Source organism: Nicotiana tabacum, chromosome 8 (genome assembly GCF_000715075.1).
Source record: "Nicotiana tabacum cultivar K326 chromosome 8, ASM71507v2, whole genome shotgun sequence".
In the NCBI taxonomy this organism is placed as follows: Eukaryota; Viridiplantae; Streptophyta; class Magnoliopsida; order Solanales; family Solanaceae; genus Nicotiana; species Nicotiana tabacum.
The window spans coordinates 91,637,215-91,654,603 of NC_134087.1; the positions used below are offsets into that span (position 1 = coordinate 91,637,215).

Here is a 17,389-nt window from a genome sequence, read left to right on the forward strand (position 1 = left end):
ACAGAAGCACATGCGCTTGTCACCTGGCGCGACCAAGACCACGGGGCTGTCCGTGGCGCTAGGCATTGGAAAGCTTGCTAGGACGCCACGGGGCGCGCCCAAGGGGTCATGGGCCACGGCTGGAAAGCCGCCCATGACAATCAAACACTCCAATAAATAAATTAATTAATAAATTAGAGAGTATATTTCCTTCGAGTTAAAATACAGAAAGAATTTACAGCTCACTCATACAGGCAAGTGAGACGAGGCAAACGGTTACTGAAAATCACCAAATAAAAGGCTGCTGCCTGCTTTCTTCTTCACTCGTCCAGTTACCCCACATTCCATTCCTATTTTCACCGCCGTTAGCTATAACCGACAAACAATCCTCAGCCTTCTCTCTCCGGTAAAACTTCATTAACAGCTTGTTTTAGCCGCCACGCCAAAAAAAAAAACAAATCATACTCCAGCTCACTTTAGCTCATATTTATAGGTTCTTTAAACAATTCATTTTCTTTAAATTTTCGCTTGAATTTTTTCTTTGAGAAATTGTGGATCTTCAAAGCAATGGGAGAAGAAAAAAGAGCGTTGGCGCAAAAGCTGATTGAGATAGTGAATGAAATATCAGGCATTTCGGAGTTCAGGATTTCAGTGAAGAAAGAGTACTGCAATCTGGGAAGGAGGCTCAAGTTGTTGATTCCAATGTTCGAAGAGATTCGAGATAATGACGTGCCAGTTTCTGAAGACTCGATAAAAGCACTTGTTTCACTGAAGGAAGCTCTTGAATCAACTAAGGATTTGCTCAAATTCGGTAGCGAAGGAAGTAAGATTTATCTGGTGCGTGTTCCCATTATTATTATTATTTTTTCTGCTTTTTTGGTTTTACTTTAGGAATTTTACTTGATTTATGCTACCATTACATAGAGGATTCATAATTTTGAGCTCAACTAGTTGGAATTGAGACGTAGTTGTTGATAGATCTATTGATTGAAACTGCACAGTTACCTGTCAATTAAACTCCAGTGTGTAGGAGGGGATGCAAAGCCATATATCTAGATGAACAATGGGCATATCCACTCCAATCCGAAGAATTTTCAATAAATCCCTATATTGTCTGAATCCAAAAGGACACTACATTTTCTCAAGTTTGATTAGTTCTCTGGTGATACACGGCAGGTTTTTAGAAGTATCAAAAACTTATGATGTTTGTAGGTGTTGGGAGTGCCTGGACAAGGAATTCACAACCTCGTTAACTTCCCTAAAGCATAGTTGAGCTCCTATTTATGACTTCGTTAACTCATATTGAAGTAACATTCGCTTGTTTAACCTCTACACTGCAACTTCTGTTCTCCTTGGCATGATTACCATTTAAAAAAGATCCTATGGCCTGATAATTTGAATTCTTAACAATGCCTTTGCCATGTTGTACAAACCAAATTGTAATCCATAAAGGCTCAATGCAATGGTACCTTGTGAAGATTCTTGATCTTGTAACAAGGGGAGTCGACAAGTCTTAAGTTGCTGGATGATGAGGAGTTCAATCGGCTAGGATGTGTGGTTTTATGAATTGGTCCTTTGATTATTGCACACCATCAGAAGGTTGTGCTATTATTTCTGCTCTCAATACTTAAGTTTGTGGAGAAATCCACTACCTGTTGCCACCAAACCTCTTAGAAATGCTCTCGTTTCCTATGCAATGATTACATATCATTGCCTATTCGTTTAGCCTTTTGTTTTTATTGAGGAAATGCAACACCAACAAGGTTGGCATGTTCAGTATGCTAGCGGAAATGGTACTTGCTATATGGCTGAACCCTTTTGTTGAACTTTTCTGGTTCATCTCCCTCTCCTACTTTCAAAAAGTGGGGAGCTGACAGTGAATGAGATTAAAATGCAAACTAGGAAAGAGAAGAATCCATGCATTTATCATGAAATGTTTGATGTGTACTTGCCTATTCGGGATCTCACATTGGATTAGACTTTCTTTGTTAGAATGATTTTAAAGTAAGTTCTTTTGAAATGAAAATAGTTGCAGCATCTTGATAGAGAAGCTAATACATGGAAGCTGAATAGAGTTGCAATGCAGGGACTGAAAGATTTTATGTCCTCTTTTAAGTTAAATATGTGATGATCGAAATTTTGAACTGAACATGTAGGAATTAAAGGGTATTGAAGTGTTTGACCATCTCATCTAAAAGTTTAGGTTATTAGTGAGAGCGCATATTTATTCAGTTAATTGTGTTTTCAACGCTCTCCCTCATGTGCATGCCTGCATGACCTCTTTCATTAACCAAGCATGTTGATCTTATTTTAATAATGGGTGGTGGTGAGACACGAACCCAAGACCTCTGCCTGCTGTGATACCATATTGAAGTGTGTGACCATCTCATCGAAATACTTCAGTTATTAGAGAGAGAATACATTGGATGGTTAATTATCTCTTCAACAAAAGGCTTGTGACAGATCAAGTCAGGTAAAGATGTCTCATAACACATGCAACATCAGTAAGTGTCAAAAATGTTAAACTTTGCTTATGAGATCGTAAAAAAAATAAAAAAAATCTTAGCCAAAAAGATCCATGTTGAAGTGTGTGACCATCTCATCGAAATACTTAAGTTATTAGAGAGAGAATACATTTGATTAGTTAATTATCTCTTCAACAAAAGGCTTGTGACAACTCAAGTCAGGTAAAGATGTCTCATAACACGTGCAACATCAGTAAGTGTCAAAAATGTTAAACTTTGCTTATGAGATCGTTAAAAAAAAATTACAAAAAAATCTTATCCAAAAAGATCTAAAAGAAAAAAGAAATAGAGGAGGACATCATGTCATTCCTATAGCTGACAGCTGTCTTTTGACAATTGCTATTGGGGCTTTCTACAACAACTAATACTCTTCAATCCCAAACTAGTTGTCGTTGAGTCTATGATCCTCAATATCTATTCCACTCCATTGGGCTTGTCCCATTCTAATATTCATTATCCTACCAATTACAGTTTCTTGAATACTAGAGATTCTTTACATTTTCTATGTACAAATATCTAAACAAACTAAAAGACCTGTAGTGAAACACCAAACCTGATGTAAGTCTACCAACGCAACTAAGCTTTAATTCCAATTATCAATCTTTTGCTTCCATTATGTTTTGCACTTTCGATAAGTCTGCATGGATGGTGATACTGTCTGTGTGTTAGCTAACTTTTTTCATTTAATTTAGGGCTACCTTTCCTTTTTAATATTTTTATCGGGGCTTATCTATGACATAGGTATAGGGGTGTGCATTCGATTTATCGATTCGATTTTGACCCTTATCGATAATTACTTATCGATTATCGATTTGTACATATGCTTATCGTTATCGTTTCAATAAGGTTTCGATTTTTTCGATTTCGATTTATCGATTTTTGGGGCTTATCGATTCGGTTATCGATTACACCAATAAGAGAATTTGCAGGATTCCACGGAAAGTATATCGCTATAAACACGCCTAACTAATATGGACAAAAAGAAGCTAAAATAAGACGAACGCCATTTATAACATAAAAATTGTGTCAACAAGCACATGCAACGAAACTTAAGTAAGGGATCAAATATATGCCACCAACACTCCAACGGTATAAAAAAAATACATCATCACGGCTAATTCTGTTTTCCATTAATTTGAACTTCACTCCCTTGAGCTTTAAATATGATCATTCCTTAAATGTGGTGAGGAAATAATAGGGTTAGGGACTTAGGGTAAAGGGAAAGGTATTATAGAATAAGGGTAAAAAAAAATTAATTAATTTTTTTTTTGTCTTTTTAGTATATCTTATCGGTTTATCGATAAACCGGATAAACCGATAACCGAAGAGGACAAAATCGAAATCGATAACTTGATAAGGAAAATTTCGAAATCGAAATCGATAAACCGATATCGATAAACCGATAACAAATAATCGATTCGATTTATCGATAAACCGATTCGAATGGACACCCCTACTTACAGGGTAGTACATTTGGAGATCTATTAGGACATGACCAAACCATGTCAGGCGACCTTCTTCAGTTTATCCTTTATGCGTGTAGTGTGCTACTTGTACCTCTTCTGTCAAATGTGATCAATCCTAACCTTGTCTAATCTTATAAGATGCACATCTATTTAACATCTGCATTTTGGCACTCTTGTTGTGGAGAAGTTGGGTGTTAAAGGCCCAACACTCACTCTCTTATTACATTACTGGCATCTCAACCGTTTAGTAGTTCACTTTGGTAAGTCTCTCCCTGTTGGGGCATTATGTTGTAAACTGATAATGGAATAGTTGTTTTCTTTAGGGAGAGGACTCTTTAATGGATTTGGAAGCTATTATTCTGCTACCTTAAAGTGAGCCTTTAATAGCATGCCCGATCCACGGCTTTTAGGTCATCAAGATGTCCTCATTTCTTCTCCCTGAAGTGCCGCTTTTACATCTACTAATCAAGAGTTTGCATGGTAAAATGATTCTCACAGCCATCATTTGGATCATAGCTGGTGTTGCGTATTGAGCAGATTTCTATTTCAACTGCATACATGTATGAGTGATTAACTTTAGTCCTTGCAGAGCACTGTATGTTTAACTGAAACATAGGCCCTATCTTGGCCTACAGAGTAAAGCTCAATTCTAGGAATTTCTCTTTGCAGGTGTTAGAAAGGGAGCAGATAATGAATAAATTTCACGAAGTGACAGCTCAGCTAGAACAAGCTTTAAGTGGAGTTCATTATGAAGAGCTTGACATTTCTGATGAAGTTAAAGAGCAGGTAAAAGCATTACCTCATTAAGTCTTCATTTATTGTGGATGGTTTCATCTCTTGATGTGCAGTTATGCAATTATTCTTTTCCATCTGTGGCTTCAATTTCCAGGTAGAGCTTGTTCTTTCTCAGTTCCAAAGAGCCAAAGGAAGGGTTGATACGCCTGGTACCGAACTACATGAGGATCTATTGTCCATTTATAGTAAGAGTATTGATGCTGCTATAGATCCAGTTGTCCTAAGGCAATTGGTTGAGAAGTTACAGCTGACTGGAATAGATGATCTCACACAAGAGTCATGTGCTTTGCATGGAATGATCACTGCTACTGGCGACGATATAGAGGAGAGGATAGAGAAGATGTCAGTAATATTGAGGAAAATGAAGGTCTTTGTGCTGACTGAGAATCCAGAGAGTGATTCTTCTTCGAGGGAGAAGTCTTCAACTTGTAGCGGACAAGCATCTACAGGGACAACTTATAAGGCCCCAGTAATACCTGATGATTTTCGGTGTCCTATATCCCTGGAATTGATGAAAGACCCTGTCATTGTTTCATCTGGGCAGGTACCATTATTGGATCTTTATCTTGCTTTTTTCCCCGTTAAAATTGGTTGCCTTATTATCCATTTCTCTTGCTTCCTGATGACAGCAAAGATGTTTTTAACAGAGTCCTTCCGTTTCTTCTATCTTGCATTTGTGAGGATACATAATTATTATCTTGTATTGGTGCATGCATGGATGTGACTCAGACTGTCAAAACCAGGCCATAATCATTTCATTCAAGTGCTGCAGGTTCCTCGTCTTGTTTCCTTCTCTCTTTTTTTCCAGTAAGTAGAGTAAATATAACCTAAATGATCATGGAAGAAGCTATCCTCCATCTTCTAGCGGGACTATAACATGTGTATGAAGTAATAACTTTAATACCAGTGGCTCCTACACCCAATATCTCTCTGGCTCTTGCTAGTAGAGGCAGATGGAACATTTTGCCCCTTTATAATTAATTGTGACAAGCTCTCAGATCCAGCACATTTTCAATCATTTTCCGTGAAGTGCTTTGAAATCAGTTTTATCACTTTAAATAGAGAAAGGAGGAATAAGGTAGACAGTGATTATTGTTTGTTTCTCTTTCAATCAGTAAAGTAGACTGATTCATATGCTGAAAAGTATAGACAGACAGGTGATTCGTGTTCAATTTTATTGTTATATGGTCCTTGCTGATTTATGAGATTATTTCCTGAGCAATTATATATTCTGCCAGAATCTTGATGCAGGATTTATGTCGCATCTATGCTACTTCTCTATGAGGCACATGCCTTATAGACCTTATGTTCATGGAAGATGTGGTTTCATGTTGGTAGGCTAAATTTGAACTGTAGTTATCATTCCATATCGTAGTTTGCTAACAATAAATATGGTTTCCTCCACTCCAGACTTATGAGCGTTCTTCTATTGAGAAGTGGCTGGAAGCAGGGCATAGAACTTGTCCCAAGACACAACAAGTCCTCACAAGCAATACTCTCACTCCAAACTATGTGTTGCTTAGCCTCATAGCACAGTGGTGTGAAGCGAATGGGGTTGAACCACCCAAACGACCAGGTAGTTTACCCAATAAGGCAACATCCGCATGCACGCCTGCTGAGCACTCAAAGATAGAAGATCTCCTGAGAAAGCTCACATCTGGCAAACCTGAAGATCGGCTCTCTGCCACAGGTGAAATCCGCCTACTTGCTAAGCGCAATGCTGATAATCGTGTTGCAATAGCTGAAGCAGGTGCTATTCCTCTGCTCGTCGACCTTCTTTCCACACCCGATTCTCGGATCCAAGAGCATGCTGTTACAGCACTACTTAACCTCTCTATTTGTGAGGATAACAAACGGAGCATTGTAACATCAGGGGCAGTGCCTGGTATCGTCCATGTGCTTAAGAAGGGGAGCATGGAAGCACGTGAAAATGCGGCAGCCGCCCTATTTAGCCTTTCTGTTATAGATGAAAATAAGGTCATAATTGGTACTTATGGAGCAATTTCTCCACTTGTGACATTACTAAGTGATGGCACCCAGAGAGGGAAGAAAGATGCAGCTACCGCACTTTTCAATCTGTGCATTTATCAAGGGAACAAGGGCAAGGCAGTAAGGGCTGGAGTTGTGCCCACTCTAATGCAGCTGCTTACGGAACCTCAAGGTGGTATGGTCGATGAAGCACTTGCCATTTTAGCGATATTGGCTAGTCACCCAGAAGGGAAGGCAGCCATTGGAGCTGCAGGGGCAGTTCCTGTTTTGGTAAATGTGATCGCAAATGGGTCTCCCAGGAACAAAGAAAATGCAGTTGCAGTTTTGGTACATCTCTGTTCTGGGGACCAACATCATATAGTAGAGGTTCAGGAGCTAGAAGTAATGGGGCCGTTGCTAGATTTAGTACAAAATGGCACTGATAGGGGCAAACGAAAAGCAACTCAGTTGCTTGAACGAATAAACAGATATGCTGAGCAGCAAAAGCAGCCCCAGTTACAAGCTGAAGCTCCAGTCCATGCTCAAATTCATAACCAGCTTTCACAGTCGCCACCCTCATCCACAGATTCCCTGGACAGCTGAATGTTTTTTGTCTTCCTGTTATATTTATCTTTGCTTGGTTTTTATAGCATTGATTTAAGAAAGGGGTTTAGGTGTGGGAGAATGGGTGGAAGATCACCTGTCACCTCCATCAAATTCTTCATTTATTTTCCGGGGTTGAGGTGTATACACTCCCATGAAAAAAGGCCATGGACTGAGAGTAAAAACTGAAAAAACACAAACAGCTTTGACAATATTGAATGTCAATTGTACCAGTATAATACATGTACAAGTGGCATCTTCCTCAGTTTTTATAGGAGGAGATGCTTTCTATTAGAATAAACCTTGTTCCATTACTTCCCTTGATTAGTCATATTCTTGATAGAATAAGAAATCAGTATTTTTGCCCCAACTCTTGTCAAACCCAGAAAGCAGTACAGCACATATATTCTGTTTGTTGCTCAACTGGGTATCATGGAAGCAGATCTCATTTAATCAGTTCAAAATAATTGAAAGTCCACTTTAACAGGTAACAATCTACCTGCTTTATGGACTGTTTCACAATCAACCGCAGGAAACAGTTTGAACTTTGAATTCACTATAGCCGAAATCAGTTTTGAGCTATTCGAGTGGAGCAATCTTACTTAAAGAGAAAACGATCAAAATAGTGTTTTGCATATATGGGAAGATTTATTTGGTCCTAATACTTTACTTTAACAAAAATTTGTTTTTACGAGCTTGTGAGCACTTTGATTTTTCCAACGAGTACCTGCTACATTTAATAAATACAATTGCATAAGACATATGTGAATCAACTACCCCACTAGATATTTACTGCCTCCTGTCAACACAAGTACCGTATAACTTTGCCTAGCAATTGGGTAGTTTTTTGGAATTTTTACCTATCTATACCATATATCAAACATTATTACTCTCAATGTTTAAGGTTTGTGTTTATTACATTTAAGCATACCAAATTACCATTTCTATACCATAATTCAAATTAGGGATATAATTAAGGGTTCATTTATATTAGGCATAATTATAGGACTGTATCTTCCCACTTTCTCTTTTCTTTCATCTCAACTGTTCACAACACACACACAACTCACGATGCTCCTATGCTTCCTCTCGTTGATCATCCCCAACTGCCCACCACCGTCGAAGAATATCATATTTTCAGATTCACAAGAAAATTTTAAATTCTTTGATCCAACCGCTTGAATTCCCACTAGAAATAATAATGGCAGAGAGTTCGAAATTCTTTGACCTATTTTTTTTTGGACAGTGGTTGAAGGTTACTGGTTAACACAGTCGATTGAAATTCGAAGAAGAAGATGAGGAAGACATATTTCCAGAATTTGTAGATATTTTGTAGTCAAATTGTAGTCAAATTAGAAAAATTGTAGATAAATTGTAGACTATTTTTTGCAGAAGATTTTGTAGAAGCTTTAGTCGTTTTGGATTTGTGAAAACAGAAAATAATGCATCTACAATCAGAATACAAATAATCTACAATTTATCTACAAGATATCTACAAAATAGATACATTGAATTTTAATATCCAAATTCTCATTTCAATTGTAGCATAATTGGCATTTTCGACATAATTGTAGAAGATTTGTAGAAGTTTTAGTCTTCCCAATCTACAATTCATCTACAATTTATCTACAATTTATCTACAATTTATCTACAATATATCTACAATTCTACAATTTAACTACAATTTCTGGAAATACGTCTTCTTCTTCTTCTTCTTCTTCTTCTTCTTCTTCTTCTTCTTCTTCGAGTTTCAATCTAAAATTCAGTCAAAACCAAGTCTAATCTTCACCAAAACCCCTCAAAATTGAGATATAAACTCCTAAACATATTCCGAATTATTTACAACAACACCCAATCCAAACAAATAATGATTTTTGAAAACCCAAATTTGAATTCAAAGCTTTCAAGCTTTTTAATGGCTATCAATGGTGGAAAATATATGGAAGAACAGATGAAGATGAAGATGAAGATGAAGAACATAAATCTCCTTTCCGTTTGATTACTGGAGCTTCAGTAGCTTGCGTTTTTTGAGAATTGTAGTTGAGTGAGAGAAGAGAGATCTCTTTCCGTTGAGGAAGGAGAGAATTACGCAGCAATTCGAATTTGATGTTGACAGAATCACACGCAGATCTGGTGCCTCATTTTAGGGCTTTTTTTATGGCAAAATCTACCTATTTTTGGATTGGTATATAATTTGTAGTAAAAGTATGGACTACACGGGTAAATAACAAATTATAAACATTTTTGGTAATAAAATTTGATATATGGTATAGATAGGTAAAAATCCCTAGTTTTTTTGTGTGTTTGTGTTGGGATACATTCATTATCTTCAAGGTTTACATACACTTTATTTATCACTCTTAGGTGCTTAGCCTTTAACATAAATAGTCCTTCAAGTTGAAGTGTGTCACTTTTTGCTGTCACTTTTTGTCCATGACTACAAAAACATATAAAGATAACGGAAAATTCAAATCTAAGTTAAAACTAACGTCCATGTGAATGCTAATTGGACGAAACGATGAGCCACCGGAATCTTCATCTTATTTTAAAGGCATAATATCTTAAAATCCTTCTAAACTTAACATGAATTAGTGGTTATATTCTTAAACTATTAATAGTCTATCGGCTATTCAGACAATTGTTATCTCTGGACGATTTGATCCTAGAAAAGTGACATACATGCACATGCCACATGGATTTTTGTGTCCATTTGAATTTTTAGTAATACAATATATTTTTACCTATTTAAATTTATTAATTATTTAGATCATCTTTTTCATATAAAATTTAGCTAGAACTCCACTAATTAGGCTAAAACTTTTGGCTAAAAATAATGAAGTTTCAGTTAAATTTTTCAAATTTTGCCTAAGAAAAAAGAAATGCACAATTGAAAAAAAAATAGACATTGCATCTAAAAGAGATATAAAAACACACAGTTTGAACTTCATAATTCTGGCTAACTTTTTTGACTTAGCTAAAAATTATGGAGCTCTAAGCAAGTATTTTATACAGACTTTTCCCGAAAAATAAAGAATACACTGTTAAAATAAAATGGCTGTTGCATCTAATAAGGAAATAAAAATTATACAGTTGCAATTTTATTATTTTTTCTATATCTTTTTTATCTGGTAGAAAATGATTGAGCTCTAGCCAAAAAATTTATACTGACTTGATCTGAAAAAAAAAATACAAAGTTGAAATAAATAGCCAATGAATATGAAGAAAAAATAAAAAGAAATATACTGTTGGTGTTCTATTATTTTGGTTAGAACTTTTTAATTTGGTAAAATGATTGTGTTCCAGCCAAATTTGGCCCACAAAAAAAAGGAGAAATACACAGTTCCAACAAATAGACATTGTATCTATAGAAGAAATCAAAAGAAAATAAATAATTAGAGTAAAGTATGCATTGTAACATAAAACAAGAAGAAATATACAATTGTAACAAATAAATCATTGTGTATGATTATGTGATAATTTTACGGTTAAAAAGTAGTCCATTTGAAAGCTGATTTTTCAATATGTTTTCACTTCCACGCGCCTAAAAGAGAATGTATCTATGTTCTTTGCTACACCAGTGTTTATGGGGTAACAATTATCAAATAATTTGTGTCTAGTTTAACGGGGTATTAGGCATTCTGCCTATTTTAAAGGTGAAATTAAAACGTTCCCTTTTCTGTTCGAGGCCAAACAACTTTAGTTTCTGCCCTCAGCATCGCATCTCATCTCTGCTTGCCTACTTAAGGTGAACACGTAATTGTTGGTGGGAACAAAATTACGAGTGTATTCAAATCCTAAATCAATAAACTCGATAAAGTACTGACAATGTCTCCAAACGATGGGGAGTAATCTTTAACAACTCAGTTGGTGGACTACCTAAACATTTATCTTTGGTGAGGGTTTAATTCCCCGCCTTATAATCCCCTCGCTTCCCCTTCCCCCACCCCTAAATTAAAAAAAAAAAAAAAAATTTGTCTCAAAGAAAACGGTCATACTGGAAAATGAAGTATAAGTCATTAAAAATATCATTTCAGGAAAAGAGGTCTATATGGTCAGTAGCCAACTTTGCAGTTCATCTCTTTCCTCTTTTTATTCCTTTCGATTTTCTTAAATCTTCAGTTCATCCGTCGCATTTATTCCAATGTAGTACTTGCCATTCATATATATATATATATATATATATATATATATATATATATATATATATAAATAAATAATGTATAAACAAGAAATAGATAATATGAAAGGGCAGCCCGGTGCACTAAGCTTCAGGGGCGGATTTAGGGGGTGGAAGGGTGTTCACCCGAACCCCCTTCCCCGAAAAGTTAAATTGTATATATAAGACAAAATCTATTTTTTACCTCTATATATTATGTTTTGAATCCCTTTGACATAGCCCAAAAGCATGGCTTAGTGGACAAGCAGCTTCAAAATTTTTGTAAGGTCATTGGTTCTATTCCCACTTGCTATAACTTCTTAACTTTTTTTTTAAACCCCCTTCAGAGTAATCCTGCCTCGCATACTGCTAAGCTCCCGCTATGCGCAGAGTCCGGGGAAGGGCCGATACACGAGGGTCTATCGTATGCAGCCTTACCCTATATTTTTGTAAGAGATGATTTTCACGGCTCAAACCCGTAACCTCCTGGTCACATGGCAACAACTTTACCAGTTGCGCCAAGGCTCCCTTCAGATAGACGATATGAAAAAGAGGTTGAAAGTTGAAAGGGATGGAAGATGAAGTAGTTCCTCACATTTTCTACTGCCGTATGTCCCTTAGAACATGGAGGAAATTATGGCTCCCTTTCATTAATATATTGTATTTCCATTTACTTAACTAGAGATAGACGCAGTGAAGTCAATTGGCGAAAGGGAAATGTGGAGATTAGGTTCTGTATTTCCTTCCTATATATATATGTACTTTCACGTTGAATTTCAAAAAAGATAAGAGAAAGATTTTGTCTAACTCCGCCATATTAGGGTGGTCTTTTACTAAAAAGAGAAGTACATGCCTCTAATTACAAAATAAGTAGTATAATTTGGACATAGATTTCAATAAAAGAGTTTTTGAAGTTGTGTTAACAATAATTTTTGGAAATTGAAGTTGTATTTGCACATATATTTTACTTGATAAAAAGTTGAAGTTTTGTGAGTGGAAGAAAAAAATTCACCCAAACTAGATTTTGGAACTTGAAATTTTTTCTTCAATTTTTTTTTTTAAAATACTGATCAAATTTCATGAACAAACAATATTTTTATTTTTATTTTTAAAAAGAAAAAACAATCTATATTCAAACGGGAGCTAAATTCGAATCTAATTGGGTAACTTATAAGGGACAATATTCTTCTGCGAATTTAATTTCTATACATGACCGGCAGTGTAAAAGGTTTAAGATTAATTTGAATTAAAAAATATGATGAGCGAGGATTCAAAAAGCGGACTCTAACTAGTACTGGGACTGAAGTATATTTCTTATGTTGTTATTATTGGTGTTGCTATTGGCAGTGTAAGAATTTTATTAGTACATAATTAGGATATCTAAAAAATTAAAGTTACTACATCTAATCATCATAATAAGTGAATTGTTTACACTGTTAATGTATATACAAATTGAGTTAATTTCCTGCTATTACAAACGTTTGCCCTAAAGCCTTTACTAACCCTTCTCTCAAAGACGAGAGAGAGAGATGTAGGTGCTGTACGTAGAAAAAGCGAAAGCTGGACGAAGGAAACAGAGAGAAGCCGAAAGATAAAACAGTATCACTCTTATCCATGCCCAGTGGTGTGGTGGGGCGTCATAAAAATCTCTCTCTCATATTCATGCCTACATACATACACATATATGGAGTATATAAATCACCACATTTAGATCCAATGCTTTACTAAAATAAACAGACAAGAGAAAGGTTTGAAGTTTTCTATTTTTCCTTTTTCTTATCTGGGATTGGAAATAGGGAATGGGGGATGAGAGAAATAGGGTTAACGAGAGCCTACTTTATTATGATAATATTTGTAGTAGGATTTTTAAGTATATAGCCTGACAATATATATTTTTTTAGCACTATTAATGTAATTTAATAGTGGAGAGGTAGAGGCAGGCCGAAAAAGTATCAGGAAGAGGTGATTATGCAAGATATGACATTGCTCCAGCTCACTGAGGATATGATCATGGATAGAAAAGGGTGGAAGTTGAGAATAAAGGTAAATGGTTAGGAATTAGGATAGGTAGCTGAAGGTTGTCCTTGTATGTAATAGTAGCTTTAGTACATGAGTTAGTGTTATTTGTGTATTTTTGTATTCCTTGACTTTTGTGATTACTTGTTGTCGGTTTTGTTTTGCTTTCTGATTGCAGTACTTAGTTTTAGTTTTGTATTTTTGCTTCAGTTTTCTAAATGGTGTGCTTGTTGCTACCCTTCCTTTTACCTTTCATAAGCCAATGGTCTTCTGAAGACATGCTCTTTGGCTTCTTGAAGGTAGGGTAAGCATGGGCGAAGCTACACTATGGCAAGGGTGGTTGACCACCCTTTGTCAGAAATTACACTGCGTATATAGGTAAAATATTAGGTTTTTGAGGCATATAATATATATTGAATACCATTTGTCAGAGATTTTTTTTTTTTACTTCTTTCAAGTTTGAACACCCTGAGTAAAATTCCTGGCTTCGCCAATGGGGGTACAGTCTGCATACACATTACCATCTCCAGACCTCACTTGTGGAATTGCACTGGCCTATTATTATTGTTGTATTAATGAAATTTAACTTACGATAGTAGAATAGTTATCATTTATTTGTTACACATATTTACCTAGTTTAATAGTTCAGCAGAATCTTATCGCTTTATTCAAACCCTCGTTGCTCGAGATGTAGTATCGGTCCTTGCAAAAGTTAAAAATTCCTCCCTCTGGTCTTCCTTTATCTTTTTAGACCACCGTGTCTCCAGTTGTATACTTTACTAGTACTATGCTTTTTCTGTTCATGTAATTATGAATCTTGAAGATTTGCCTCCAACAAACTATCCCTTTATAATTAACAAACATAATTGATTTGACCTAGCTATAGACTAGTTTGCTGCTGTGAACGTGGGGGATGATATCATGTCAATGATAGTATTCTCTCTTCTCTCTTTAACGGAATATGATGACTCTGAGATGAGAGAATCCTTCTTTAATTTGTTTCTTCAATTTTGAGTTTCTCTGTGATTGGATTTTCTTGTGTTTTGAGTACATGTGGTATAGAACAGTTGCATGGTTTTTAGTGGAACTTTGGCGTTTTCTTTCTTTGACTAATACTTTATCTCTTTGTGTTCTTTCTAAATCTTTTCAAGCATCTCACTTATCCCACTCACAACCGACAAGATAATGCTCACTAATAATCTTGTCATAGATTAAGAATCATTCGCAAAAATTCAATCATAGGAAAATACTACGCAAAACTTTTAGAATTTAAGCCACATACATATAGAAGAAGTACACCAAGAGAATATATATTACTGTGCACCCATAACTAGGCTCCTGAGGTTTGAAGATAAAATCGTAAAAGCTTAGTTCCATTGCTTTCTCCTTTTTTGACCGGCAACATCTCTGTCTGAAAAAATTTCAACCGAAATTTACCAGTTTTATTCTATCAGCTTATTTAAAAGGCAATTATTAAATGGAATTAATAAGGCAAATAACCTTTTGCATCAGGTAATTAAATTGCATCGATAGTATAAAAATTCAAGAAATTTTCCGTGGATATAAGTTAATCCGAATATAGAATTTCAAGTGGCGAGCTGAAATACAGAAGTAGTTCAAACATGATCACAAGAATGCTGGAACAATTCGTGTATGAAAGACTTCAGCATATACTGATCAATATATAGTAATATAAGTTAAAATTTATCCTCTTAGATTTCAGATAATGAACGTTGAAATATATGAGATTATATAACTCCATTAAATAAGAAAATCTAATGTAAGTATTTTTACTCAAGAGATACAACTTCATATAGATAAAATTGAGAATATCTGAACTTAACAAAGAGACACAAAGGCAGATGTGGCTAGGTAGTGTTGGGATCACGATATCAAATGAGTTACTAAATATTATCACAATACTACTTGATGGAAACAGATTATAATGTCAGAATCCGAACTTACAAACGACTTCACAAACCTTGTTAAAGAATCTCCAAAAAATTACAAGTGTCCACTGAAACAAACAGACAAAAAAAAGATTCAAATATGCAATATATATATGTTTAATTTAGACCAATCCACACAACCTAGCTACCCATGCATCTCTTCTTTTTAATGAAGTAGACATTGACTTAAGATTGAAAAGAAGGGTAGAAGCTTCAAGTTTCAAGCTTACATGAAATCAAAGGAGATGGCCAGCTGAAGAGGAGTTGAGACCAGAAAACCCTGTCCATGCATTTCCACCCCAATATTGATTATTCTCCATAGTTCCCAAAAACTGTTTTGTGGAATTTAACCCTTGATTATTTTCTTCCATTCTCACTACTGAATCTTGATGAGAAATCCCAGATGGTGTTGCTTCAATTCCTTCACCTTGAAAAGGGTATAAATTTGTGGCTGCCAAAGATGGCAATCTCCACTGATGATGATCAGATCCTCCAGTGGCTGCTTGTAAATTGTTAGTACTATTCCCTATTTGGAATCCCATTTCATGACCAAGTCCCCCATTGTTTTGTGTAGAAACCAAAGGAGGAGGCTGAAATCCTCCGTATTGATGATTTAGGTTTTGGAAGGCAGCCATGAGAGGAGTTAAATGTGTGGATGACTGTGAAAAGTGTTGGCCAGTAATTTCTTTGCTGCAGCTTGAAGGACTTGCACTAGTTGAAGTGGAAGTAGTACCTATTTGTCTCTCCGCAGTGTTGTTACCGCCAGCGGTCTTTGAGCTGTTGTTAGTGCTTTTGCTTCTCTTGTTTCTTCGGCATCCTCCTCCCACCGGGACGCTCCTCAGAGCACCCCCTCTAGTCCAGTAACGACGACAACTCTTACAGAAGTGTCTGGGCTGTGCAAGGTTATAATTATTGAAGTAGCAGAGCTTAGTGTTCGAGGAATCACACCTCGGGCACTTTAGTCCAGCTTCCGGCAGTGGAATCTTTGCTAATCGGGCTCGATCAACCATGGAACCAGGCCTGATCGAGCCTGGACTCCCACCCACATGAGCAGGCGGGACTGCTGTTGGAAGCTGGGAATTTTCGAGCCCAGGGTTTCCTTGTTGATTGTGATCTAGCTGCTGTAACTGAAGAACATCAAGAGGATGAAAAAGAAGAAAGTTAGAATTTCACAACTCTTAAGTACTCATCTATATTTGGTATATTCAACAAAAAGACTAGTAGAGAATATGAATATCTGCTTCTTTTTTTTTTTTTTGTTAGTTGAAGAAGATGTATGAATGGGGGGAATTAAGATTAAAGCCATACCTGTTGCAAATTGGGATGATCTAGATAGACTGGAAAAGATGAGAAACTCATGGTTTCTTTCTTTGATCTCTTTGATCTTTATCTCTTTTGTAAAAGGTTGATGAATTTTTTTGGAAATATGTGGTGGAGGAATCACAGTAAAGAGAGGAGGGGAATAGAATACCAGAGCCCCAATAAAAAGAAAGGAAATGAAAGGAAAAGAGAGAAGGAAGATGAAGGCAGGAAAGGGGGAAATAGAGAGTTTTAGTTTTATTTTCTTCTCTCGTTCGTTCTTTTTGTTTTTACTACTACTACTACTATATTTTTAGGGTTTTGTAATTTGAGTGGGGGAAGTTCCTTCGCATCTAAGCTTTCTTTGTTGATGCCCTTGGACTACATATTGTTATTATTATTAGTGCTCGATAAAAAGGAGAATTGTGAGTCCTCTCTCTCTTGCCTTGTGTAATATTATCTCAGCTATAGCTTTTTATGGTGGGATCCTCTTACGTATTTGAAATTCTAAATAGGGTCATAGTAGCTCCATAATAATCAGGAGTGATATTCTTTGGACCCCTTTTTTGCTTTAATTTGCTTAGCCTTGTTTGGGATAGAGATAATATTTTTAGCTAACTACTGTTGCTAGTA

General features: G+C 36.0%; 2 protein-coding genes across 6 annotated transcripts; one reads left to right on the top strand and one right to left on the bottom strand.

Moving 5' to 3' along the window:
- The first annotated feature begins 244 nt into the window (after positions 1-244).
- Positions 245-7,691, top strand: LOC107791084 (U-box domain-containing protein 13). 2 transcript variants are annotated; one of them, XM_016613088.2, is made up of 5 exons: positions 685-816; positions 4,294-4,530; positions 4,640-4,756; positions 4,860-5,309; positions 6,176-7,691. In XM_016613088.2, exons 3-5 carry the CDS (start codon positions 4,661-4,663, stop codon positions 7,334-7,336), a joined length of 1,707 nt encoding a protein of 568 aa, XP_016468574.1. In that variant the 5' UTR covers positions 685-816; positions 4,294-4,530; positions 4,640-4,660; the 3' UTR covers positions 7,337-7,691. The 2 variants fall into 2 exon arrangements, with proteins under 2 accessions (XP_016468568.1, XP_016468574.1); XM_016613082.2 differs by lacking the exon at positions 4,294-4,530 and having other exon boundaries at positions 245-816.
- A 7,004-nt stretch (positions 7,692-14,695) lies between these two features.
- Positions 14,696-17,171, bottom strand: LOC107791099 (dof zinc finger protein DOF3.6-like). Of its 4 annotated transcripts, XM_075219471.1 has the most exons (4): positions 16,766-17,171; positions 15,688-16,584; positions 15,490-15,525; positions 14,696-14,919 (listed from the first exon to the last, which is right to left on the bottom strand). In XM_075219471.1, the coding sequence occupies exons 1-2, from the start codon at positions 16,814-16,816 to the stop codon at positions 15,694-15,696; spliced, it is 942 nt and encodes a 313-aa protein (XP_075075572.1). In that variant the 5' UTR covers positions 16,817-17,171; the 3' UTR covers positions 14,696-14,919; positions 15,490-15,525; positions 15,688-15,693. The 4 variants fall into 4 exon arrangements, with proteins under 4 accessions (XP_075075572.1, XP_016468592.1, XP_016468599.1 ...); XM_016613106.2 differs by lacking the exon at positions 15,490-15,525; XM_016613113.2 differs by lacking the exon at positions 14,696-14,919 and having other exon boundaries at positions 15,435-15,525.
- Positions 17,172-17,389: the final 218 nt, after the last annotated feature.

What these genes read in the sequence shown, in the direction of transcription:
- LOC107791099 (XM_016613106.2), bottom strand. Translation starts at nt 16,816, where the DNA reads ATGAGTTTCTCATCTTTTCCAGTCTATCTAGATCATCCCAATTTGCAA. An exon ending in ATCATCCCAATTTGCAACAG is followed by an intron (nt 16,585 to 16,765) that starts GTATGGCTTTAA and finishes GATGTTCTTCAG; the next exon opens with TTACAGCAGCTAGATCACAA.
- LOC107791084 (XM_016613082.2), top strand. Translation starts at nt 547, where the DNA reads ATGGGAGAAGAAAAAAGAGCGTTGGCGCAAAAGCTGATTGAGATAGTG. An exon ending in CTGATGAAGTTAAAGAGCAG is followed by an intron (nt 4,757 to 4,859) that starts GTAAAAGCATTA and finishes TTCAATTTCCAG; the next exon opens with GTAGAGCTTGTTCTTTCTCA. An exon ending in TCATTGTTTCATCTGGGCAG is followed by an intron (nt 5,310 to 6,175) that starts GTACCATTATTG and finishes CCTCCACTCCAG; the next exon opens with ACTTATGAGCGTTCTTCTAT.